The 27,126-nt window shown below is 34.8% G+C and overlaps 1 protein-coding gene across 16 annotated transcripts in view; it reads right to left on the reverse strand.

Moving 5' to 3' along the window:
• The window catches only part of CCDC18 (coiled-coil domain containing 18), a 107,193-nt gene that overhangs the window by 6,418 nt on the left and 73,649 nt on the right, over window positions 1-27,126 (reverse strand). For 14 of the 16 annotated variants that reach the window (XM_081486297.1, XM_081486287.1, XM_081486295.1 and 11 more), the window contains 6 exons: window positions 24,906-25,022; window positions 24,083-24,226; window positions 21,903-22,106; window positions 19,733-19,870; window positions 14,003-14,203; window positions 2,060-2,527 (listed from right to left, as the gene is read on the reverse strand). In XM_081486297.1, coding sequence (XP_081342423.1) covers window positions 2,060-2,527; window positions 14,003-14,203; window positions 19,733-19,870; window positions 21,903-22,106; window positions 24,083-24,226; window positions 24,906-25,022 — 1,272 coding nt within the window. Of the gene's footprint in view, window positions 1-318; window positions 453-2,055; window positions 2,528-14,002; window positions 14,204-19,732; window positions 19,871-21,902; window positions 22,107-24,082; window positions 24,227-24,905; window positions 25,023-27,126 lie in introns of all 16 variants that reach the window. The other 2 variants (XR_014052573.1, XM_081486288.1) reach the window with 2 other exon arrangements.

Here is a 27,126-nt window from a genome sequence, read left to right on the forward strand (position 1 = left end):
GTCAGGAGGGAGTGCAAGATTAAATTAACTTGATAAAGTCAATGAAAAACAGAAACAGAGAAAAAAGAGAGGAGAGAGAAAAACAGAGCTGGAAAGAAAAAAAAACAGGACAGAAATGCTTGTACAAAGAAGTAGCACAACATAGAGAAGTAGAAAAATAGAGGGAAATGTCTCAGGAGATTCTAAAACTACAGGTCAAATATTCTTGTCATATCTTGATCTTTACCTGGGCTAGGAATTTGAAAATGTTATCATGTCTCTAAGTATTTACTTGTACTCCCACTTCATCCTTTTTTTCCTTACACTCTTCATTGTTACCTACTGCAAGAAGATCCAACCAGTCCATCCTAAAGGAGATCAGTCCTGGTTGTTCATTGGAAGGACTGATGTTGAACCTGAAACTCCAGTACTTCGGCCACCTCATGCGAAGAGTTGACTCATTGGAAAAGACCCTAATGCCGGGAAGGATTGGGGGCAGGAGGAGAAGGGGACAACAGAGGATGAGATGGTTGGATGGCATCACCAACTCGATGGACATGGGTTTGGGTAGACTCCGGGAGTTGGTGATGGACAGGGAGGCCTGGCGTGCTGCGGTTCATGGGGTCGCAAAGAGTCGGACACGACTAAGCGACTGAACTGACTGAATCACTGATTTCTCAATTCTTATTTTTCATCTTATTGCATGGTATACAGACCATATTTTGAAAACTGCTTTTTTTAAAACAAAATGGATAAACAATACTTCTTTCAAATTCCTAATAAACTGTGAATCAGCTAATTAACTCACAACACTTCCACTGCTTTAAAGTAGGAGTTTTTAACTTGACATTTGTGTGAACTCTTGAAATTGTGTTCAGAATTGTATGTGTGTGTAACTTTTTGTGAGTTTTGAAGCTTTTGTCAAAACCTGAAAGCAAAATACTACTCTGCTAGAGGCTTTATTGTGAATGGAAGTGACAAAATAATTAACCATTAAGAAAATCCAAGAAACGAAACTAACAATGTGGGATCTCAGTTCCTTGACCAGGGGATGAATCCAGTAAAAGCCTGGAATCCTAACCACTAGGCTAGCCACTGTGCTTAGTTGCTTAGTCGTGTCTGACTCTTTGCAACCCCATGGACTGTAACCTGCCAGGCTCCTCTGCCCATGGAGATTCTCCAGACAAGAATACTGGAGTGGGTTGCCATTTCCTCCTCTAGGGGATCTTCCCAACCCAGGGATTGAACCCAGGTCTCCTCCATCACAGGTGAATTCTTTACCATCTGAGCCACCAGGGAAGCCTACTAGGCCAGCAGGGAGTTCCAAATTAAGCTCTTTTTAATCATGTAAGGAAGGATGTGGAGAAATGGATAAAAGCTCCAACAGTCTGTCTTGGATCCATTCAAAAAATACTTTTTAAACATTTTAGGCCACTAAACCTACTTTGATATGTTTGAAATGAGGAAAAGGGACATTTTAAAAAAGGTGAAATTACCTGAAAGAAATCTTTATTTCTGTGTGCAAACTATAGATTAACTGCTTATAAACAATGTCAAGTAGTCTGTAAGGTATGTGTAGCAGTGATAAAGTTGCTTCTTCTCTTCAGTATGGTATGTTCAAGAAATAATGGAAGTAGAAAAATCATGTGAATGCGATATTCTGAGTCACTATGGAAGCCTATGACCAAAACAAAAGGCTACCTTAATAATCTTTACTAGAATGGTTTCCAGGAAGTCTAGGAACACAACTAATTTTAGCACTCCAAAAAACATTCTCCAGTACTCTGGAGTTCAAAATACTTTCCTAATATAAGGTAGAATTAGTCTTTAATCAAGTATAGAGTTTCTATTTAATCAAATATTAAATCAAAAATTAATTTTCAAAGCTAAATTTTCAACTCTACTCGTCTAGGTAAAAGCATTCTGAACTTAAAAGGTGTTTTTTCATACTTTCAATAATTGTGCACATCACCTAATGACATAAGTGTTTTATTTAAATGTATGTATTTTTTCCTTAAAAAAAGAAAATGATCCTCATTGGAGACAAATTATTTTAACTTCTAACGTATGAAATACATACCTGAGTTGAACCAGCACCTGTTTGCATAGAAGATTTTTTTAATAGTCGCACTTCTTTGTTTATGTATCTTAGCATTCCACTAAGAGTACTGAAGTCATTATTCTCAGAATTATCATCATTGAGGTCATATGTGAGAGCTTTAAGTGAGTCTGACTGGGTATAAGTTAGATCTCTCTGGCTTTCTTCTAATGTTGAAGGTTGTTCCAATTGCATTTTTTTTAAGTCCTGTAGTAATTCTTCATAAAGATCTTCATCACTACGAGTTCTGAAACTAAGATCACTGGCACTAATAGAGCGACGTAGTTTTCTACACTTGAAAAAAGCTGTGTGAGAATGCTTAGCTAATTTTGAATCTTGAATATCAGGCATAATTTCTACTGGAGATGTAAATGGGGCTGGTAGAAATTTGATGTCTTCTGCCCTTTCATGTCCAGAAATTTTGGCCTGTAATCTGGTTAATTCTGATTCCTATAGAAAAATTGGTACATAGTAGGTGCTGTTACATATCTGTTAAATAAATGAATTATTTAGAAAATCATAGACTTAGCAGTCATCTAAGTTAAACTTTGTTTTAGTACAGTACAGAAATTCTTTTTGTAACAACTCATGAATGTTGTTAACTACGTTAAAACAACGTTAAAACCCTTCATTTTGGGACAATTATCTATAGTCATTAGCATTATGTTTAAACTAAATAAGGAATCCCATGAAAACTGTATTTTCCTTATAGAATTTTTCTTAGTATTGATGACAATATAAATTTCTATTAAAGACTGAAATCTTACATATAAATTTTTTTTTGCGGAAGTATAAAGAGGTACACAATCATTTGTCAATCTAACATACATACACACAAAAAACAACGTCCTTCAGAATTTCTAATAGGAAATAAATGCATATTAGCTACTCTGCTGTACATGTCATCATCACAAGAAATCTTTACTAGAAAATTTTTAAAGAAAAGCCTTTAAATAATTAATAATGTTTAATAAATCAATTAAGTAAACTTTTCTGTTTCTGTTTTTCCATGTCCTTCATTTGTGTCCTGTGACCCAACTTTGGGATCCCAAGAACTGAGACTGCATACACTGAAAAGTGATCAAGTCAAGAAAATAAAGGGAGGACATTTTAATTTCAAAAATTATATAATATGTATCATAGTCCCCTGTTCAAATACATTCTCCTTTTCTTACAGGTATCCATAAGATGCATATTTCTAAACCAGTCACTTTTAAACTGATAGTTTCTTTCTAAAAATACTGTGCTTATAGCTAAAACCGTCATAGCCACAGTGTGCATTACAAAATGCATATTTCACTTCTGCTATCTTTATACCACTTTATTCTAGGCAAACTTGATTTATAAGTGGCAGAAGTGCCAATTTTTTCAAGCAAATTTTGTATTCACATTCTTATAACCACAATCATTTAATGAAATAACTATAAAGTTCACATATATAAGGTCATGTGCAGTTTAAGTTTCTTTTAAACTTCTGTGTGTTATCCAGTCACACTAAGAAATGTGGTATCTCACATAAGTAGGAGTCCATTTAACTTAGAGTTCAACACCTAACTTTCATGAAGAAATGTAGTAAACCAAATATATTAAACATAATTCAACTTTTTCTTAAGACTCAAAGCAGCTCACTGTTGCGATCCTTACTGTAGTAGGCCATAATACACTGATGTTTTATGGCCTTCATAAAATGGATTTACCTTTGCCCTTACTCCACACACAGTCAAATGTTAGAGTACTTTTTAGGCTGTTAAACTGAAAAGATCAGTTGTCTCAGTGTTCTTTCTTCTCTTCTCCCTCACTTCGGTTTCTGTTCTCTGTCATTTACTGCTGCTGTCAGTGAATAGCTTTCCACTATTTACAGTTACTTCTAATTGTTACATTTATGCCAGCTTCTGCTCTTCTTTTCGTTTTTCTTCTTTCTCTCTTATCCTCCTTAACTTCTCTCCAAACCAGACCTAAGAGCCAGCTAAAATTGACTTGGAGAGTTACTGTCAGAAAACAAAGAAATTCTACCTTCTGCCTGCTATCCTGGCTAATCATGGTACATGTTTTAAGATCTATGTATCTATGGTTCATTTAAGAATTGCTGCTATTCTGACAATATTTTGACAACTTTCTAAGTAGCTGAATTTACAAACTTCTGAATAATTGATAAGTGCAACACCACTGTATTTATCTCATTGGTAATATCTAACAAATGAGCAGAGATTATTACTAACAAGTGACAGAGATATACTATGCAAAATCTTTAAAATTTTTAGATTCAATTTTTTGCAATGAGGTTTTATAATTTTGTATAAATGTTGTAAATCCCCAGAACACTAAGTATATTACTATTTCAATAAAAGTATAGAGGGTTCACCTGAAACATAATTTTGGATTCTGTCTATTCAACTTTCCTGTAGTACTATGAATATCAAGCATTTAAAAAAAAAATCATGTATTTGGCTGCACTGGGTCTTAGTTGCTGCAGATGGGATCTTTAGTTGCAGCATGAGAACTCACTTGTGGCATGTGGGATCTAGTTTCCTGACCAGGGATAGAACCGAGGGCCTGAGCACTGGGAGTGCAGAGTCTTAGCAACTGGACCACCAGGTAAGTCAATATCAAGCATTTTATAAAAGGAATTTAAGTGCTCAGCATAATAATTACAAGTATTTCTACAGTAATAATTGAGTTTCTTTGCTTTTCAATAACTTCCATTTTACTATAAAATCATTTATTGCTTCACAACTATCAGTGGGGTTGGTCTTTTTTAAGGTCTTAGCTGACAGTGTTAATCATACATATTGGCAATTTGAACTAATTATTTACTAAATAAATTATTTACTAACTAAATTATTTCCATGCATCAATACTGATATTAATTCCAAATTCAAGAATAAACTGCCATGATCAATAGGGGTGAATAACTAGCAAGAGCCTATCTGAAAAATCATATATGTACTCAAAACCAGTAAAAATATTTTTTAAATGTAATCTTGCATTTTCTAATGATAGTGATGATGATCCAGGATCTCAGGAAAACAATGCAGAAGATGTAAGAAATGTTTACCAAAGGTCTAGAAGAACTAAGGACAAACAAGCAGAGATGAACAATGCACTAGAAGGAATCAATAACAGAGGCAGAAGAACAGGTAAGTGACCTGGAAGACAGAATGGTGGAAATCACTGCCATAAAACAGAATATAGAAAAAAGAATGAAAAAAAAAAAATGAAGATAGTCTAAGGTCAACATTTAATGCACCAACATTTGCATTATAGTGGTCCCAGAAAGAGAGAGAGAAGGGACTCAAGAAAATATCTGGAGATATTAGCTGAAAACTTCCTCAATATGGAAAAAGAAATTGTCAACCAAGTCCAGGGAATGCAGAGCGTCTCAGGCAAAATAAACTCAAGGAGAAACACACCGAGACACACAATAATCAAACTGATAAAAATTAAAGACAAAGATAAAATGTTAAAAGCAATAAGGGAAAAATGACAAATAATACTCAAGGGAACTCCCATCAGGTTATCAGCTGATTTCTCAACAGAAACTCTCCAAGCCAGAAGGGAATGGCATGATATATTAAAAGCAATGAAAGGGAAGAACCTACAACCGAGAATAATCTATCCAGCAAGATAATCAGATTTGATGATTCAGATATTCAGATATGATGGAGAAATCAAAAGTTTTCCAGACAAGCAAATATAAGAGAATTCAGCATCACCAAAACAACTTTACAACAAATACTAAAGGAACTTCTCTAGGCAGGAAATACAAAAGAAAAGATCTACAAAAAACAAACCCCAAACAATTAAGAAAATGGTAATAGGCCATATGTAAAATAGGTAGCCAATGGGAATTTGCTGTATGGCTCAGGAAACTCAAACAGGGACTCTGTATCAACCTAGAGGGGTGGGATGGGGAGGGAGGTTCAAAAGGGAGGAGATATATTTATACCTATGGCTGATTCATGTTGAGGTTTGAGAGAAAACAACAAAATTCTTTAAAGCAACTATCCTTCAATTAAAAAAATTAATTGAAAAAAAGAAAATGGTAATAGGATCATGTGCTGTGCTGTGCTTAGTTGCTCAGCTGTGTCCGACTCTTTGTGACCCCATGGACTGTAGCCGCCAGACTCCTTTGTCCATGGGGATTCTCCAGACAAGAATACTTGAGTGGGTTGCCATGCTCTCCTCCAGAGGATCTTCCCAATCCAGGGATCGAACCTGGGTCTCCCACGTTACAGGTGGATCCTTTACCATCAGAGCCACCAGGGAAGCCCAACAGGATCATAGGATTATACATATTGATAACTACCTTAACTATAAATGGATTAAATGCACCAATCAAAAGATAGACTGGATGGGCGGATGAGAACATGTGCACATATGCACTTCCACTTACCATATCACTCTATGCCCAAAACTGTATGTAATTATTTCATATTGTGAGGTTAATTATGTTCCCATTATGGCTTGCAACTGTAATTCCTTTTTATTTTTTGTCTGGCTATTGACTATGAAAACTGATAAACTCTTTCAGTATTATGATTATGTAATTGTTATTTGTTTAATACCATTGTATCATGATTGGTCAACAGAAAAGAACAGAATTTTATATCACTAAAATGACCATTTAACACAAAAACTTGTATTAATTTTTTAAAATCCAGATGCACAACAGAATTATCTTGGAATTTTTTGAAAAATAAAAATGCCCAGGTATTGCTACTCTTCTTAAATGCCAGATGTATTTCTAATGAATAGCCATGTTTAAAAACAACTGAACTATATGATGATGATGATCTTTTACTTCTATCTAGTTTGATTCATGTTTTCTATTTCATAGTCAATGCTCCCATTTCATTTAGCTTATGTTTTCCAATTTCCCTATCTCTTTTTTGTTGTTGTTTCTCAAGCTGTTATCAAGTATAGTAGAAAAGCTTTTGTAACATATATAGTATGTATAATATATATATTTTAGGAAAATTGTGAATTTTTGCCTAGCTAAATTTATGACACTTTGATTCTACTTGTTTGGCTTAGTATGACAGAATGCTAGAGTATTAATTTATATTCACTCAAAACTTTGATATAGTGTCATGTATTTTGGCATCTAGTATTACTGGTAAAAGTCTAGAAAATTTATTATCTTAGTGATTAAAAAAAAATTTTGAATGAGGCTTGAAACTTCTAATCCAATTCTGAGAATATAAAGAAATACTATGTTATTTAAAAAACACAGGAAATTAACAAGTGATACAGTAATATTAACTAAAGTACAGAGATGATGTTCAAATCTCACAAAATTTTATGCTGCCCATTATTTGTTTTCATACCTCATTCAAGACTCCACATTGTATTTAACTGCATTGAGCTGCTTCAGCTGCATGCAACAAATGCTGGTACATTCTCTTTTCATTTTCATTCAATTACAAATATTTTCTAATTTTCCTTGTTATGGCTTCTTAGATACATCCATCATTTAGAAGTTGACACTAAACTTCCAAATACATGGGATTTTCTTTAAAGTATCTTTAACATAAATTTCTCATTTTTATATTAATTTTTCATTAAATGCTTTCTCCTTTGCAATTACCCTGTTTTTTTCAGTCTAACTTTATTGAGGCTTTTCTTTTTTTAATTGAGGGTTTTGATGGCTAAGTTGAAGCTCTCTCTTGGTAAATGTCACACTGCACTTGAAAATATATGGGTTATTTTCAAGTATCTCTTGATATTGATTTCTAACATAATACCACAGAGGTAACAGAAATGACTCTATGATTTCAATACCTTTAGACCATGAAATTTTTGAACCTTGTTTTATGTCTTCGGATATGTTTCAGTGTCTCCTAGTTACAATCTATGGGAACTTGAATATAATTTGTATCCTACTGATGTGTGAAAATGTATAAATCTTAATTATGTTGAATTGGTTCACAGAGCTTTTCAGGTCTACTATATCCTTCTTCTCTGTATACTCATTCTATTAATTTTTGAGAGTTTGATATTGAAACTCCAACTAAAAATCTTAATTTATCTACTTAATTTATATATAGTATAACTATATGTAATCTTGTTCTGTATTTTCCAGGTCTTCTGTAAATGAGTTATCATACTTTTATAATTTAAAAAACACATTAAAAATCCTCTAAAGTAAACATCATGATTCAACTGGCCAGGCCAAGATGGCATTATACGCTCCTTTCATATCTCCTTCCATGTACAAATGATGAAATCTACAACTATATAAGGAACAATTCCCTTTGAAAAAACTAGCTGAGAAACATCTACACATTGGGTGAATGAGAAAAGCCCACATCAAAACTAATAGGAAAGCTGAGCTTCACTTTTTCCATAAAGGCCATGCCAAGCACAGGCTATACAATGGGAAGGAACACCTGGCTTCCAATTTCATCCTTAAGAGTAAAGGGTTTGGATCCCACATGTAGTGTTCCAATTTTTAAGACTTCCATGTGAGCGATGGGTTTTCAAAACACTTAGCTGTGAAAGCCAATGGGGCCTGTGTCCCTCTGAGACCCACAAGATTATAGCAAACAAAGAAGCAGTTCTTAACAGGCTTGCAAGGACACACCATGGCTAACACCTTAGAATTCAGTGCAGCAGAAGCAAGTAAGAAATGCCCATCTCCCAGTCTTTCTCCAAAAAAGGTCTATTTTCATACTTTAAAAGTTTCTGCCCAAAGGTCAGGCTTCTATTTTAGCATGCATCTGGGGCACTTGTGGTGCTGGAGAAGACTCTTGAGAGTCCCTTAGAAAACAAGGAGATCAAATCAGTCAATCTTAAAGGGAATCAACCTTGAATACTCTTTAGAAGGACTGATGCTGAAGCTCCAATACCTTCGTCAACTGATGTGAACAGCTGACTGTTCAGGGTCAAAAGACCCTGATGCTGGGAAAGAGTGAAGGCAGAAGAGAAGAGGGTGACACAGGATGAGATGGTTGGATGGCATCACTGATTCAATGGACATGAACTTGGGCAAACTCCGGGAGATGATGGGGGACAGGGAAGCCTGGTGTGCTGCAGTCCATAGGGGTCACAAACAGTCAGACATGACTTGGTTACTGAACAACAAACAACAAGGGGCACTTGAAAGATCAGGGAGGCCAGAAGACACTTTCTCTACCTTCTCCCTCAAGCCTGTTCCAAGTTACGAGTGTCTCCCTGGACTTTATGCCACAAGTGTAACAAGGGACAAAGAAGGTCATTATATAATGCTAAAGGACTCAATCTAACAAAAGAATATAACATTTGTATATATTCTGCACCTAAAAAACGCAGGAACACCCAAATATATAAAGTTAAGTATTAACAGACCACAGGGAGAAAGAGATAAGCATATATTAATGTAGGGGACTTCAGTACTCTAGTTTCATCAATGGATAGATCGTCCATACAAAAAATCATTATGAAACATCGGACTTGAACCGTAAGTTAGACCAAATGGACTTAACAGTTACAGAACATTCCATCCAACACAGGGCAGGAGTGTACATATTCTTCTCAAGTGAATATGGAACATTGTCCAGGATGGACCATATGTTAAGCCATAAAACGAGTCTTAATAAATTTAGGAAGAATAACAAAACAAAAACAAATTTAGGAAGATTAAAATCATATCAAGCATCTTCCAACCACAATGGTATAAAACCAGAAATCGATTACAAGAAGAAAACTGGAAAACCCACAATTACGTGGAGATTAAACAACATGTGACATAACTACCAATGTGTCAAAGAATAAATCAACAGAAAAATCAAAAATTATCTTCAGACAAATTAAAATAGAAATATAGTAAACCAAAACTTATGGGGCACAGCAAAAGCAGATGCAAATGGGAAATTTATAGTGATAAACACTGTATTTAGATAGTAAGAAACAAGAAAGACACCAATAAAACAACCTAAATTTCTACCTTAAAGAAATTGAAAAGGAAGAAAAAACTAGCCCAAAGTTAGGTGAATGAATGAAATAAAGATCAGAGTGGAAATAAATTAAACAGAGACTAAAAGGACAATATAAAAGATTAATGAAACTAATAGCTGAGTTCTTAAAAAAGATAAACACAATAGACAAACCATTAGCAAGGCTTAATAAGAGAAAGAGAGAGAGAACTTAAATAAAATCAGAAATGAAAGAGATGTTACAACTTGATACCAAAGAGATAAGGGATCATAAGGGACTACTATGAACAATTATACACTAACAAATTGGTCAGCCAAGAAAAAAATAGATAAATCTTAGAAACATACAACCCACCAAGACCAAATAATGAAGAAATATAAAATGAGATCTCAATAGACCAATTACCAGTAAGGAGACTGAATCAGTAATAATAATTTTAAGAAACCTCCCAAACAGAAGTCTAGCACCAAATGGTTTTATTGGCAAATTCTAACAAATATTTATGAATTAACACCAATCTTTCTCAAAATCTTCTAAAGAAAGAGGAGGAAACACTTTCAAATTCATTTTATGATGCCAGTATTATCCTAATACCAAAACCAGACAAGAAAAGAAAATTACAGGCCAATATCACTGATGAACACAGGTACAAAATTTTTCAAAAAATAACAGCAAACTGAATGGCTTTCATCAAAAAATCAAACAATAAATGGAGAAAAGAGAACTCTCCTATACTGTTGGCAGGAATGTAAATTGGTACAGACACTATGGAAACCAGTGTGGAGGTTCCTTAAAAAAATAAAAGTAGAGCTACCATATGATCCAGCAATCCCATTCCTGGGCATATATCTGGAGAAAACTATAATTCTAAAAGATACATGCACCTTGCAGCACTACTTAGAATAGCCAAGACATGGAAGAAATCTAAATGTCCATCAACAGAGGAATGAATAAAGAAGATGTGGTACATACATACAATATTACTCAGCCATAGAAGGAATGAAATAATGTCATTTGCAGTGACATGGAGAGACCTAGCGATTGTCCTACAGAGATAAAGTAAGTCAGAAAGAGAAAGACAAATACCGTATAATACTGCTTGTATGTGGAACCTATAAAAATGGTACAGATGAACTTATTTACAAAGCAGAAATAGAGCAACTGATGTAGAAAACAAACTTATGGTTATCAAGGAGGAAAGAGGGATAGGATGAATTGGGAGACTGGAATTGACATATTTACATTACCATACATAAAACAGACAACTAATGAGAATCTATTATATAGCAAAGGGAATTCTACACAGTGCTCTATGGTGACTTAGACAGAAATGGAATCTAAAAAAAGAGTGGATATATGTATGTGTAAAATTGACTCACTTTGCTATACATCAGAAACTAAAACACTGTAAAACAATATATTCCAGTATCAATAAAAAGTATTTTAAAATAAATAAATATTTAAAAGAAATAATAGCAAACTGAATTCAACAATACATTAAAAGAATCATATACCATGATCAAGTGAGAGATTAGTTCCAGGGATGTAAGGATGGTTCATCATCTGCAAATTAATGTGCTACCACATTAATAAAAAGAAGATAAAAATTATATGATCATCTCAATAGATGGAGAAAAAGCATTTGACAAAATTCAATATTCATTCATGATGAAAATGCACAACACAACAAGCGGGTACAGGGGGAATCTACACCAAGATAATAAAGGTTATATATAACAAGTCCACAGTTAACATAACCTTCAACAGCGAAAAACTGAAAGCATTTTCTTTAACATCAGGAACAAAACAAAGAGGCTCACTCACCGTTTCTATTCAACATAATACTGGGAGTACGAGCCAGAGAAATCAGGAGGAAAAAAAGGAGTAAAAGGAATCCAAATTGGAAAGGAAGATGAAAAACTGTAACTGTTTGCAAATGACATGATATTATATATAGAAAACCCTAAAGACGCCACCAAAAAACTGTCTGAACTAGTAAATGAATTTGGCAAACAGCAGGATACAAATTAGTATATAAAAATCTGTTGTATTTCTACATATTAATGAACTATCAGAAAGAGAAATTAGTAAAATACTTCCATTTACAATTTTATCGAAAAGAATAAAATGCCTAGGAATACATTTAACCAAGGAGATGAAAGACCTGTACACTTAAAACTGTAAGATACTGATGAAAGAAAGGGAAAATACAAATAAATGGAAAGATATTTTGCGCTCATGAACTGGAAGAATAAAATATTGTGAAAAATATCCTTACTCTCCTAAGTAATGCAGATTCAATTCAACCCCTATCAAAATTTTAACGGTATTTTTCACAGATATAGAACAAGTTATCCTAAAATTTGAATGGAACCACAAAAGACCCTAAATAGTTAAAGCAATTTTGAGAAAGAACAAAGCTGGAAACATCATATTTCCTGATGTCAAACCATATTACAAAGCTATAGTAACAATAATAAAAACACTATGGTACATAGTAGCATAGAAATGGACACACAGATAAATGGAACAGAATAGATAGCCCAGAAATAAAGCGATGCATGTATAGCCAGTTAATTTATGACAAAGGAACTAAGAACATACAATTGGGAAAGAATAATTATCTTCAATGAATCATGCTGGGAAAACCAGAGAGCCAGATGCAAAAGAATGAAACTGGACCCTAGTCCTACACCATACACAAAAATCAACTCAAACTAAGAAAGAAGAAAAAATAGAGGGTAAGCATCTTGATATTGGGCATGGCAATGATTTTTTAGATTTGATAACAAAAGTAAAGGCAACAAAAGCAAAAATAAAGAGGGACTACACAAACTAAAAAGTTCTTGCTCAGCAATGGAAACCAATAAAAAGGCAACATACAAAATGGGAGAAAATATCTGCAAATCATTTATCTGATAAGGAGTTAATATCTAAACTACATAAAGAACTCATAGAATTTAATAGCAAAGAAACAAACCATTCAGTTTTTTAAAAGGTAGAGGAATTCAATATACATTTTTTCAAAGATATACAAAGGGCCAATAAGTACATGAAAAGGTACTCAATATCACTAATCATCTGGGAAATGCATATCAAAATCAAATGAGATATCACCTTACACCCACCAGAATGGCTATCATTAAAAAGACAAGAAATGAGTGTTGGCAAGGGTAAGGAGAAAAGGGAGACCGTGTTTACTGTTGGTAGGCAAGCTACCTGGTACAAGCAGTAAGGGAAGCAGCATAGAGGTTCCTCCCAAAATGAAAAACAGAACTGTCATATGACCCAGCAATACCACTTCTGGGTATATATTCAAAGGGAATGAAAACAGGTTATCAAATGTACTCCTGTGTTCATTGCAACATTATTTACAATTAGCTCAAATAAAGAAAAAAGTACCCATTGATGAATGGATAAAGAAGATGTGGTAAATACATATACAATGGAACATACAATGTGCCCTTTGGAACATCAATGGACCTTTATGGCATTACACTAAGTGCAATAAAAAGAGAAAGACAAATACTGCATGATATTACTTGAATGTGGAATCTTAAAAAAAAAAAAAAAGCCAAACTCATAGAAATAACAGGAGAGTGGTTGCCAGAGACTGGGAGACTGGGAGGTGAGCAAAATAGGTTGCTCAAAGATAACAGCTTTTCAGGTATAAGATGATTGAAGGTTTAATGTATAATATGATGACTATAGTTGATAAAACCAGTGTATAAATGAAACTTGATGAAAAAGTAGAACTTAAATGTTCTCACCAAAAAATAGTTTTTTTTAAAGTTCATGTTTGAACATAATTATTTCTCTTGGGGCAATATGATACATTTCTTATTAATAATCTCCAAATTCAGTATCTTCTAAATAAAGTGCCTTTTATTCAATAGGTTAATTTTTGGTTATTAAGTGTTCTATAAACTCCAGGAATTCTGATTATGGGAAAATCAGTCATAAATTTACTTCATTATAGTTCTGCTTTATGTATTTTATATGTTCACTTACCTTAATAAGTAATGCTTCATTTGTAGCTTCAATCACTTCATTCCTATCTTGGACTTGCTGATGCAAACTGCTTACAGTGTCCTGAGCTTCTTCTAATTCTAGTTTTGCTTTTTCTAATTGTTCATTTAGTTGCTGAACAGAAGTCTTTTGAGAATCAACAGAAATCTTCCACTTTGCATGGTTTTCCTGATGTGAAATCATCTACGCAGCCCCCAAATTGAAAAGGAATGGAAGAAAGAAAATAGGATGAAGTTGGTTTCAATAACATTCTAATACTTTCCATTTCCACTTGAAATAAAAGCAAATTCTGTTTATAGTTACAAACATGATTTCTCAACAAATAACATATTAGAGGGAAAATAGTCTTAAATCTACTTAAGAACAGTTAACTAAGTACAATGGACTACTTTTGGATCCTGATCTGAACAAATCAGCTATAAAGACATTTTTGAGGAAGACTTAATTGAGGAAATCTGAACAATGACTGAATGTTTGATGATATCAAGGAATTACGGTCAAATTTTAAGTATGATAATGGCATTGTGGTTATAGTTTTTAAATAGTTCTTATCTTTTAGATATATTTATTGAAATGTTTATTGATGAAGCAATCATGTTTTGGATTTCCTTCCCCCAAAATTATAGGATATGTGAGAGAGGGAAAAAAGAGAAATGAGAGAGGTTAAAGACATGGTGATCATACTTCCCAGTTTACCTACAATCGTCTAGGTTTTATGCCTGGTGTTCTAGTGTAATTAATAATAGCACTCTTCTTCATTCTCAAAAGTATTTCTTTTTATATAAAAGAAATAGTCAATATACTTACAGATTAAGTAAAATTGGCCATGAGCGGGCTTCTTGGTAAAGAATCTGCCTGCAATGCAGGAGATCCTGGTTCAATTCCTGGGTCAGGAAGATCCCCTGGAGAAGGAAATGGCAACCCACTCCAGTGTTTTTGCCTGGAGAATCCCATGGACAGAGGAGCCTGGCAGGCTACATACAGTCCATGGGGTCGCAAGAATCAGACATGAGTTGAAAATTGTTGAAGCTGAGCAATATATAGGAAAGAAATAAGGGAAAACAACAGAATGGGAAAGACTAGAGATCTCTTCAAGAAAATCAGAGATACCAAGGGAACATTTCATGCAAAGATAGGCACAATAAAGGACAGAAACGGTATGGACGAAACAGAAGATATTAAGAGACGACAAGAATACAGAAGAACTATACAAAAAAGATGATGAGATGACGAGATGGTTGGATGGCATCACTAACTCAATGGACATGAGTTTGAGCAAGCTCTGGGAGATGGTGAAGGACAGGGAAGCCTGGCATGCTGCAGTCCATGAGGTTGCAGAGTCAGACATGACTGAGAGACTGAACAACAACAAATACAAACAAGAACTTAATGATCCAGATAACCACAACGGTGTGATCACTCACCTAGAGCCAGACAGCCTAGAGTGTGAAGTCAAGTGGGCTTTAGGAAGCATCACGACAAACAAAGCTAGTGGAGGTGATGAAATTCCAGCTGAGCTATTTCAAAACCTAAAAGATGATGCTGTGAAAGTGCTGAACTCAATATGCCAGCTAATGTGGAAAATTCAGCAGTGGGCATAAAACTGAATAAGGTCAGTTTCCATTCCAATCGAAAAGAAAGGCAATGCCAGAGAATGTTCAAACTACCATACAATTATGCTCATTTCATATGCAAGCAAGGTAATGCTCAAAATCCTTCAGCTGGGCTTCAGCAGTACATGCACCGAGAACTTCGGATGTACAAGCTGGATTTAGAAAAGGCAATCAGAGATAAAATTGCCAACATCCATTGGATCATAGAAAAAGCAAGGGAATTCCAGAAAAACATTTCCTTCTGCTTCATTGACTATGAAAAAGCCTTTGACTATGTAGATCACAACAAACTGTGGAAAATTCTTAAAGAGATAGGAATACCAGACCACCTTACTTGCCTCCTATGAAATCTGTATGCAGGTCAAGAAGCAACTGTTAGAACCGGACATGGAACAATGGACTGGTTCCAAATCGGGAAAGGAATACTTCAAGGCTGTATACTGTCACCCTGCTTATTTAACTTATATGAAGAACACATCATGCAAAATGCCGGGCTGGAAGTATCACAAGTTGGAATCAAGAATGCTAGGAGAAATATCAATAACCTTAGATATGCAGATGACACCACCCTTATGGCAGAAAGTGAAGAGGAACTGAAGAGCCCCTTGATGAAAGCTAGCTTAAAACTCAACATTCAAAAAACTAAAATCATGGCATCTGGTTGCATCACTTCATGGAAAGTAGATGGGGAAACAATGGAAAGAGTGACAAACTTTATTTTCTTGGGCTCCAAAATCACTGTGGATTGTGACTGCAGCCATTAAATTAAAAGACGCTTGCTCCTTGGAAGAAAAGCTACAACAAATCTAGACATGGTATTAAAAAGCAGAGACATTACTTTGCCTATAAAGGTCTGCATAGTCAGAGCCATGGTTTTTCCAGTAGTCATGTATGGATGTGAGAGGTGGACAATAAAAAAGGCTTGAGCAGCAAAGAACTGATATCTTTGAACTGTGATGCTGGAGAAAACTCTCAAGAGTCCCTTGGACAACAAGGAGATCAAACCAGTCAATCCTGGAGGAAATCAACCCTGTATATACAATGGAAGGACTGATGCTGAAGCTGAAACTCCAATACTTTGGCCACCTGATGCGAAGAGCCCACTCATTGGAAATGACCCTGATGCTGGGAAAGACTGAAGGCAGGAGAAGGGGACGACAGAGGATGAGATGGGTGGATGGCATCACTGACTCAATAGACATGAGTTTGAGCAAACTCCAGGAGACGGTGAAGGACAGGGAAACATGGTGTGCTACAGTCCATGGGGTAGCAAAGAGTCAGACATGACTGAGTGACTGAACAACAATAACAATATATAGGAAGATTTATACCATTCTACTTTTGAATATGTTAAAAATTTTCCATAATAAAGGTTTTAAAAATCTCATTTTATTGAAAAAATCAGCTTTGCAATTGAGTTTCCTGACAATTTTAAAACGTGTATTTTAAAAATTAGTTAAAAATTATCAATCCCTTTTCCTATTTAATAACATACTTTCATTTTATATTCAAATAACATACACACTTTAAAAACATCTTTCTTAAAAACAACCACAACAAACCTATGTATTTTTTTTAACCTGTAAGTATTTATTTTAATTACTCCTATTTGAAGGTTCTTTTTTTGGAAAATTTTATTATCCATTTCATTATCCACTCTTTTCATTCCTTAAAGGCTCCCACAGGTTTGGGCAAATTCATATTATCCTCATGACTATGTTTTGGAGGGATTCCAGGTATGTTAGCAGATTCATCTTCAATCTACCTCACAAGAGCTCTGTAACGCTCAATAATGTTGCAACCAATAGCATGCTGTAACTTGTGTAAATGGATAGGGAAAAGGGTTTCTGGGCACTGGTCAGCTTCTTCCAAATGTTTGGAATCTTGCAGAGACAGAAACTGGTTCTAGGAGCTTTACTATCAAGCCATACAAAAATACTTCACAGTAGCCTTGCAGTCATTTGCCATATTCTTCACTGATAACTTTGGTGTTTCCTAGAGATCCAATGCACTGTAAATAAATACTGCACTTCTCTGGGAGGGTGTCTTTCTGTAAGGATCATTGAAAAATTATTCAAAAGTCTTGGGGAGCCTCAGGATGGGAGGTGATCCAATCTGATCATGAATATAAGGTAATGGGTCCAAAGGAATCACTGTCTAGCTGGAAGACCTCATTTATCAAAAGCTGTTCCACAAGCATCTAACTTATACTGTGACACAAGTGCTGGTCTCTTTGAGATGAGTGCTGTTTTTACTGTCTGCTTATGAGTGCCATATTGTTTGCATAATGATGGTCTCTTCCGTTCACATAATGCTCCTATGTAGAGCTTTCATTCTTCTGTTCCACCACGAGAGTTAACTGGACCTACATATCTGGGGTCTAACCAGAAAATTGTGGTGGGTGCCTTCATGCCCAACAGGCCTCAAAGCCACCAGTGGCAGCCCCTGTGAAAGTGTCTATATTAGGTTATTTTCATATGCTGCATATAAAATATTAATACCAGATATTAAACAGCAATACTAGAACCAATTTTTACAATTCATTTTTTGTACTGCTGCTGCTACTGCTGCTAAGTCGCTTCAGTCGTGTCCGACTCTGTGCGACCCCATAGATGGCAGCCCACCAGGCTCTGCCATCCCTGGGATTCTCCAGGCAAGAACACTGGAGTGGGTTGCCATTTCCTTCTCCAATGCATGAAAGTGAAAAGTGAAAGTGAAGTCGCTCAGTTGTGTCCGACTCTCAGCGACCCCATGGACTGCAGACCACCAGGCTCCTCCATCCATGGGATTTTCCAGGCAAGAGTACTGGAGTGGGTTGCCATTGCCTTCTCCATTTTTTTTTTTTTTTGTACTACCTGCTTATAAATAATTTCAAGAGGCTTATAAAACTAAAAGTAAAAAATTGGATAATTAAAAATAAAAGTAGAAATACAGACCATGTAATAAACGCTTACTGAGTTGCTGCTGGCAAATACTTGAGATGGACCAATTATTACTGAAGGTCACCAAGCTGACCAGCTAATATCAAATAATTATGCTGAACTCATCAGCATTCACATTTGTCTCCAAAGACCAAAGGTTGTAATCTCTTGGCCTTAGGACTGGATTCAGCACGCAAATGTGTTTTGTTTGGCAGACACAATGTTTTCAAAGAGATTTGACTCTAAATGCATTTAAGCAAGACATGTTGACCAAACACACAATTTATTCCTCAAAAAGATGCTAACCAAACTCCCTCAAAACGAGTTTAATATAAATGTCTTTGAGATGGTTAGACAGCATCACTGACTCAATGGACATGAATCTGAGCAAATTCTGGGAGACAGTGGAGGACAGAGGAGCCTGGCGTGAGGCAATCCATGGGGTCACAAAGAGTTGGACGTGACTTAGTGACTGAACAACATTTGCAACAAGCACCATCCAAAAAAATGCTTTATTAGAACACTTCATAAGGAATCTTAAATTTGAATATCTTCAAATACAGTTTTAAAAAAGACAAGAAATGCTATTCTAATTGATAACACTGTCCATTTCGGTAAAGGCTCAGGACATACTGATAAAGAGCAAATTATCATATTGCCTCTCTAACTTATGGTCAGAGCAAACCTTGAAAATTACCACACATTAAGAGAATGACATCATATGAAACTGTTTACATTGGTTATTAAATACCTCCAGGTAGTTTTGGCAAGTGTTACTTTATAAAAAGTTATGACAATGATAATGATGTGCCAGGCTCTGGTGTAAGAATATTAACTACATTAATTCCTTTAATCCTCTGCACAGTTCTACGAAATAGATAGCATTATTATATCCATTTTAGTCAGAGATGTTAAGTTAGTTGCCTAAGGTTACATAAGTACCAAGTAATGAACTGAGATTTAGAACCAGTATGCCTGGCTAAAGAATTCAAGCTCTTAACCCACAGAGTATTAGTACACTGGAATATGAAGTGAAAATAATATGTTAAGCCTACCAGAAATGAAAAGACCAAATGTGTTACTCTATAATAAACATTTAAAAGCTAGATTTATACTTTGTTCAGAAAGATCAACACACTTTAGCAGGGAGTAATAAAACAAATTTAATTTTTCTTTACCTCTAGATGATACGCTTCTTTGAGAGATTCTACTTCTGTTGACAATTTCTTGATTTCTGCTTGCATTCTTGCTTCTAACTGAGTTTCACGTACTTGAGAAGCCCCCAATTCTTCAGCTAAATATTTTCCACGAGCTTCCTTAAAAATGACATATTAAGTAAAGGTTACACTAACTTGTTTATTTGGTTATTGTAGCTAAACAATTCAGCACATTTATGCAAGTACTTCAATCTTTTGTAATACTGTATGAACATTCATACACAGTTACCTTATTAAATGTACACTTTAAAAAGTGTAACAATCTAGATTTTAATCTAGATATTTAAGAAAGTACTAATGGGAAAGTATCAGTATATTGTTTATTATCATAAGTTCACTAATTAATGCTTTCTGTAAAATAAACTAATTATAACCACAGGACACTGAACTTTAGCAGATAGTAGTCTCCTCTTTAGGCATGCCGAGGTATTTTTCCTCACCATATGTGCTGTTTGCTTATCTACAGTCAGTTGTGCATTTATCAAATGTATCTATGACAGCTGTGTTTGTGACTACAATTATGTAATCTTATTATACCTTTCATGCACTGGAGAAGGAAATGGCAACCCACTCCAGTATTCTTGCCTGCAGAATCCCAGGGACAGCGGAGCCTGGTGGGCTGCCGTCTATGGGGTCGCACAGAGTCGGACACGACTGAAGCGACTTAGCAGCAGCAGCAGCATGAATACAGATGAAATGCGCATGCAAAAGGAATGTTTTTATATGAAAACTAAGTTATATGCTTTGAGACAATTCAACAAGTGAGTCACAAATGTTTGCTACCTGATTAGTTGTAAAATATCGTGGGAAATCTCATACAAAATATAAGAGATGCTGTCCTCTGACTGATTTATGAATGTCTCTTAACTCTATTTTAAAAAACCAAATTGGAAACTATAGATGACGGCATATGAGTGTGGTTTATGCAAGAAAAATTAGGTGGAATGTAATCAAGTGACCCTACCCATATACAAAGAGCCAAGATTTGGTCCCACATTAAAAGGCTAACAAATGACTGTAAAGTTAGAGTTTGGGGTTAAAATATAATATTTAAACTGTCATTCTTTTTTTTTTTTTTTTTTATAAATTTATTTGCTCTTGCCAGATCTTGTGACATGTGAGATCTAGTTCCCTGACCAGGGATTGAACCCAAGCCCTCTGCCTTGGGAGCTCTGAGTCTTAGCCACTGGACCATCAGGGAAGTCCCTAAACTGTCATTCTTAATAATTCTCCACTTTCAATTAGTTATTTGATTAACTGAGCTTGGCTTATCAGATAAAGTCAATTATACTACATTTGGATATTTACATTTAGATAAGGACAGAAATGAGATAAAAGTAGATAGCTTCCCTTCTCCTAGTAGACTCCCAAGTGCCTGATATAGTCTAATAAAAATTCCCTATATATTTTTTATTAGTCTAACGATCCAGAAATGTGAATAAAAATGCCATCAGGTTAACCAAAACTAAATGTAAAAACACTTTCACTCAAAACCCATACTGAATTAGAACCATAGTAGAAAGCAGAAAAATCATAAGAACTTTTGTAGAATATCAATAAATACATTGTTCTCGAAGTCTAAGTAATTAAGCCAAGCATATTAATCTAAATACTTTTAAGCCAAGTTGTTAATTTTGTATGTAATACTAGGGAAATACAATTTATATTAGTAGTCTTGCTATTTAAAAGAACTTTTCCTCCCCAAGGTTCTAGACTGCAGGTTTCTTAAATCTAGATAGTTTTCATCTATAAATGGCTACAAATGCAAAATTTTTTACTTAAAAAAGATGCATTAGATTTCTTTTTCTGTCCCAGTGGTAGCTCAAATTCACTTGAAAGTCTGAAAGTGCTTTATAACTTATATTATTGAAAACTAACCAGTTTAACTAAAATTCAGTTCTGAGAGACTTCCTAATTACACTACAATGCTAGGCTAAATATAACACAGGGTTTGTTTCTTTTTTTGGGGGGTAATATATACATAACACAAAATTTATCACCTTAACTATTTTTAAGTACATTCACATTGCTGTGGAACGCAATTTTTATAAGAATGATATTCTACTGTCAAAACAAGCAAATGTTAAAAACTTTAAGATTTTCAATAAGGTAAAATTAGAATAGGAATTACTTTCTCTTTAGAGAGTTGCTTTATTTCCTCAAGTTCACTCGAGAGCCTTTCTATTTCTCTCTGTGCTTGGATTTGTTGATGACGAGCCTCCACCAATTCTGTATGAGAGTTCTGCATCTGCTCCCGAGTTAGTCTTAATTCTTGCTCCAAATCTATGGCCTCCTTATACTGAGTTGCAATGTACTGTTCCTGCTCTTTCATAACCTGAAGTGCACAAGACATTGGTAGGTTTCAAAATAAAATGACCCAGATAACCTATTTCTTACTCTGATTTCTCTTTTAATAAATGACTTACTCCCTCCCAACTAAACGTCTATATATTTTAACATACAATGAATATAAACCACTGTGAAACTGATATTCAGAAAAAAAAATTTTTTTAATAGTAAGAAAATGACAAAAGTACTGTAATAAATCAAGGACTCACTGCTATATTTTGCACGCCTTCAACATGCAAGCTGCATAATCCTTTAACAGTATGAAGTAACATGACAGAATACATAATAATATAAAGAGAAGAAAGAAGTTAGTATTTGATTATCCATGTCAAAGATGGAGAAAATACTGGTATAAATAAAGCCCACCATTAATCTACATAGCTGGGTTAAGGATGACTTTATTCTGTGCAAAAGTCAAATTTGTTACTGAGACTGCTGCTACTCTCTCTGAAATATTTTACATTCCTCAGTTAAAACCCTAGTAAAGTACTATTTCTAGAAGGGAAAAAAATCAGTAAAAAGTAAATTAGTTCTAAATTAGCTTGATGACATAGATAAGATCCTAGGTAATGACACTTAACTTTAGGACTGATAAGAAAGAAAGAAACCAGTACAAATCACAAGGACCCTGATGTCTAGAATGCAGGCCCAAGGTCCCACTGTGTTGTGTATCAGTATAAATCTCATGTAAATACTTTTAGCCAGCCCTTGTTCGAGAACACGAAACAACTGAGTCAACAATCATTTTCCATTTCTCACTAGAACCCAAACTTGCTCTCAGAGACCGTGTTTAATTTATATATATATATAAAATTCAACTAATATTTATTCATGCTTACTATGTGATATGTACTATTATAGGTATTCAAGATAAAGGAGAAAACAGGAGATAAAGTAGTTACTCTTGTGGAGTTTAAATATGACTGGAAGAGACAGAAAATCAGTTAATCAAACACCGGAAGGAGCTATACAGCAAGTTTTAAAACTGAGAATAGTATTTAAAAACAAGAAAAAGTTACATTTACGAGAGCTCTTAGAAGCAAATTCACTTTTTAAAAAGGCAAGTGGGTAGAATGAGTTCACAAGTCAACACACATGCAAACCGATGATTTGTAGTTATCAAACTTCATCTGGCAACTTGAAGTACTTGACACCAATAATATACCGTTATCTGGTAATTCATTCTCTGGATAGAGTTCTTCAAGGACAAAGTAGTGCATCCTATTAATATATGATCTTCAGTTCTATCACATAGTAGGTTCTCAATTAAAATATTTATTTATTGACCAAGTGAGCATATATCATGGATTTACTATGTAAGAGATATCATGACAATGCCTATAAGCTGAGCGCAGAAGAATTGATGCTTTTGAACTGTGGTGTTGGAGAAGACTCTTGAGAGTCCCTTGGACTGCAAGGAGATCCAACCAGTCCATCCTAAAGGAGATCAGCCCTGGGTGTTCATTGGAAGGACTGATGTTGAAGCTGAAACTCCAATACTTTGGCTACCTGATGCAAAGAGCTGACTCATTTGAAAAGACCCTGATGGTAGGTAAGATTGAGGGCAGGAGGAGAAGGGGATGACACAGAATGAGATGGTTGGATGGCATCACTGACTCAATGGATATGGGTTTGGGTGGACTCTGGGAGTTGGTGTTGGACAGGGAGGCCTGGTGTGCTGCAGCTCATAGGGTCGCAAAGAGTTGGACATGACTGAGCGACTGAAATGAACTGAACTCAGAGGGAATGTAAAGACAAATAACATGAAACTCACCAATAATAAAATAATAAAGTAATTAAGAAGATAAGAAAATTAATAGATATCTGGCACATATAATTAGTCTAAGAATATTTATGGCACACTTTCTGTGCATATTAAATACCAATCACATATAAAACTAATCAGTTTAAAACAAAGATCTGTATCAACCTTGTTCCTTAGGAGGAAAATAATTTGCTTACACTTTCCATTTCTTTCATCTTTTGCTGTGTCCGTTCAGTTTCTTTTTTCAGTTGACTTATCTCTTGTTCATTTTGTAGTGTTATAAACTCTTTTTCTCGAAGTTGTTCTTTGGCATTTTGCAATTTTTCATTCAAACTTTCTATCTGAATTTTAAACAGAGCAATGTTAATGTAAATAAAGAAAAATAATTCTTCCATTATAACTGCAATCCATGTAAGTCAAGCTTTAAACTTGTATATCTAAAATAGCAAAATTTTTAAATGTGTTTTTCTTGATACAAACATAACTTTGACATAAATATCAGAATTTTGTGCCTAATAAGATGCTTACATGTACACCTAAAATATACTATGTTGTACACTTGGTGTTTTCATTAAAAAAAAAAAAGTAACTATATGAGGTGGTACATTTGCTAATTAGCTTAATTCTGATAATTATTTCATAATGTATATGTCCATTAAAACATCACATTGTACACCTAAAATATATGCCACTTTTTATTGTCAATTATACCTCAATAAAGCTGGGGGAAAATTTAAGAGAAGAAAATGAATATAACATAGCAAGTACAAGATAATTAAAATTATGCAGCATTGGGAATTCCCTGGCAGTCCACTGATTAGGATTCTACACTCTCATTGCCAAGGGATCAGGTTCAATCCCTGACTGGGGACCTAAGATCCCACAAGTTGTGTGGCCCAGTTCAAATGCAGTATTTTTATTGTATGTATTCTAGTCAAAGCCATTTTATGTGAATAGTATATGTTTATAGTTAAGGAGTCATTTTTTAAATAATTTAAGACATAATTTTTAATAATTTACCTGTCTGTTGCTTTCTTTAAGTTCCAATTCTGATTTCTCCACAGTACCCTCTAATTTAATTATTTTCTGTTCCATTTCTCCCCTGTGCCCACGAATAGTCATATCCAAATGTGTAACCTAAACACAAAAGCAACATTAAGCTATTGTTCAATCTTATTCTAATGTGAAAAACTGTATGCTTGGAATGTTATTTAGAACTGTTTACAGGTGTTCATTGGAAGGACTGATGTTGAAGCTGAAACTCCAATACTTTGGCCACCTCATGCAAAGAGTTGACTCATTGGTGAAGACCCTAATGCTGAGTAGGATTGGGGGCAGGAGGAGAAGTGGACAACAGAGGATGAGATGGTTGGATGGCATCACCGACTCGATGGACATGGGTTTGGGTAGACTCCGGGAGTTGGTGATGGACAGAGAGGCCTGGCGTGCTACAATTCATGGGGTCGCAAAGAGTCGGACATGACTGAGCGACTGAACTGAACTGAACAGTGGGTATAACTGAAGAATAAATGCACCTCAAATAAATTATTAAAAAGAATGAGAAAAATAATCATTGCTTAATAATACTGGATCTTGAACCCAATATATAACCATATATTCACATAAGTGACAAAAAATGATTCAAACTTCATTTTATGTTAAATATTACAATGCAACATGAAAACCATGGGATGCAGCAAAAGCACTGCTTAGGAACATCTATGCACTGAATGCATATATGAGAAAAGAAGAAAGATCTAAAATTAATCAGTTGAGCTTCCAACTTACAAACTAGAAAAGGAAAAGCAAATCAAATCCAAACTAAGCAGAAGAAAAAAAATGCTAAAAACCAGAGTAGCAATTAAAATTAGGGAATCAATAGAGAAAATCAACAAAGACAAACACTGGCTCTTCAAAAAGATTAATAATAGCAATAAGCCTCTAGCCAGATCAATAAAAAAAGAGAGAGAAGATATAAACTGCTAATACAAGAAATGAAAAAGGAGATATTACTACAAATATCAAGGACTTTAATAGGATAATAGAGAAATATTATAAACAGCTCTCAGCCCATGAATTTAAATAAAATTAGATGTAGTTGGCCAGTTACTCAAAAGGCACAATCTGTCAAAACTCATACAAGAAGAAATGGATAATCTGAATAAGCCTATATCCACTAAAGAAACTGAATCAATGATTAATAACTTTCCAAAACAGAAAGCCCCAGGTTCAGATGGGTTCATTGGTGAATTCTACCAAACATTTAAGGAAGAAATTATGCCAATTCTTTAGACTCTCGCTTAGAAGACAGAAACAGAGGAAGTACTAACTCATTCTCTAAGGCTAGCATTACCCTAATACCAACACCAGAGACACTATAAAGAAAGAAAACTATAGACTAGTATCTTTCATGAACATAGATGTAAAAAATCTCAACAAAATATTAGTGAATCATACTCAAAAATGTATAAAAAGAACTATACTTCACATGTGAAAATTAATTAATATAATTAATCACATTAAGAAAAAAAAAATGACAGAGGAACCAGAGATCAAATTCCCAACATCCACTGGATCATAGAGAAAGCAAGAGAATTCCAAAAAAAAATCTACTTCTGCTTCAGTGACTACACTAAAGACTTTGACTGTGTGGATCACGACAAACTGTGGAAAATTCTTCAAGAGATGCAAATACCAGACCACTTTACCTGTTTCCTGAGAAACCTGTATGCAGGTCAAGAAGCAATAGTTAGAACTGGACATGGAACAATGGATTGGTTCCAAATTGGGAAAGGAGAACATCAAGGCTGTATATTGTCACCCTGTTTATTTAACTTATATGCATAGTACATCATGAGAAATGCTGGGCTGGATGAAGCACAAGCTGGAATCAAAGATTGCTGGGAGAAATATGCAGAAGAGAGCACTCTTATGGCAGAAAAGCCAAGAGGAACTAAAGAGCCTCTTGATGAAAGTGAAAGAGAGTGAAAAAGCTGGCTTAAAACTCAACAATCAAAAAACTAAGATCATGGTATCTGGTCCCATTACTTCAGGGCAAAAAGATGGGGAAAAAGTGGAAACAGTGACAGATTTTATTTTCTTGGGCTCCAAAATCACTGTGGATGGTGACTGCAGCCACAAAATTAAAAGATGTTTGCTCCTTAGAAGAAAAGCTATGACAAACCTAGACAGCATGTTAAAAAGGAGAGACATCACTTTGCTGACAAAGGTCTGTCTAGTC

Source organism: Giraffa tippelskirchi, chromosome 5 (genome assembly GCF_054371585.1).
Source record: "Giraffa tippelskirchi isolate mGirTip1 chromosome 5, T2T-mGirTip1v1.2.pri, whole genome shotgun sequence".
Lineage (NCBI taxonomy): Eukaryota > Metazoa > Chordata > Mammalia > Artiodactyla > Giraffidae > Giraffa > Giraffa tippelskirchi.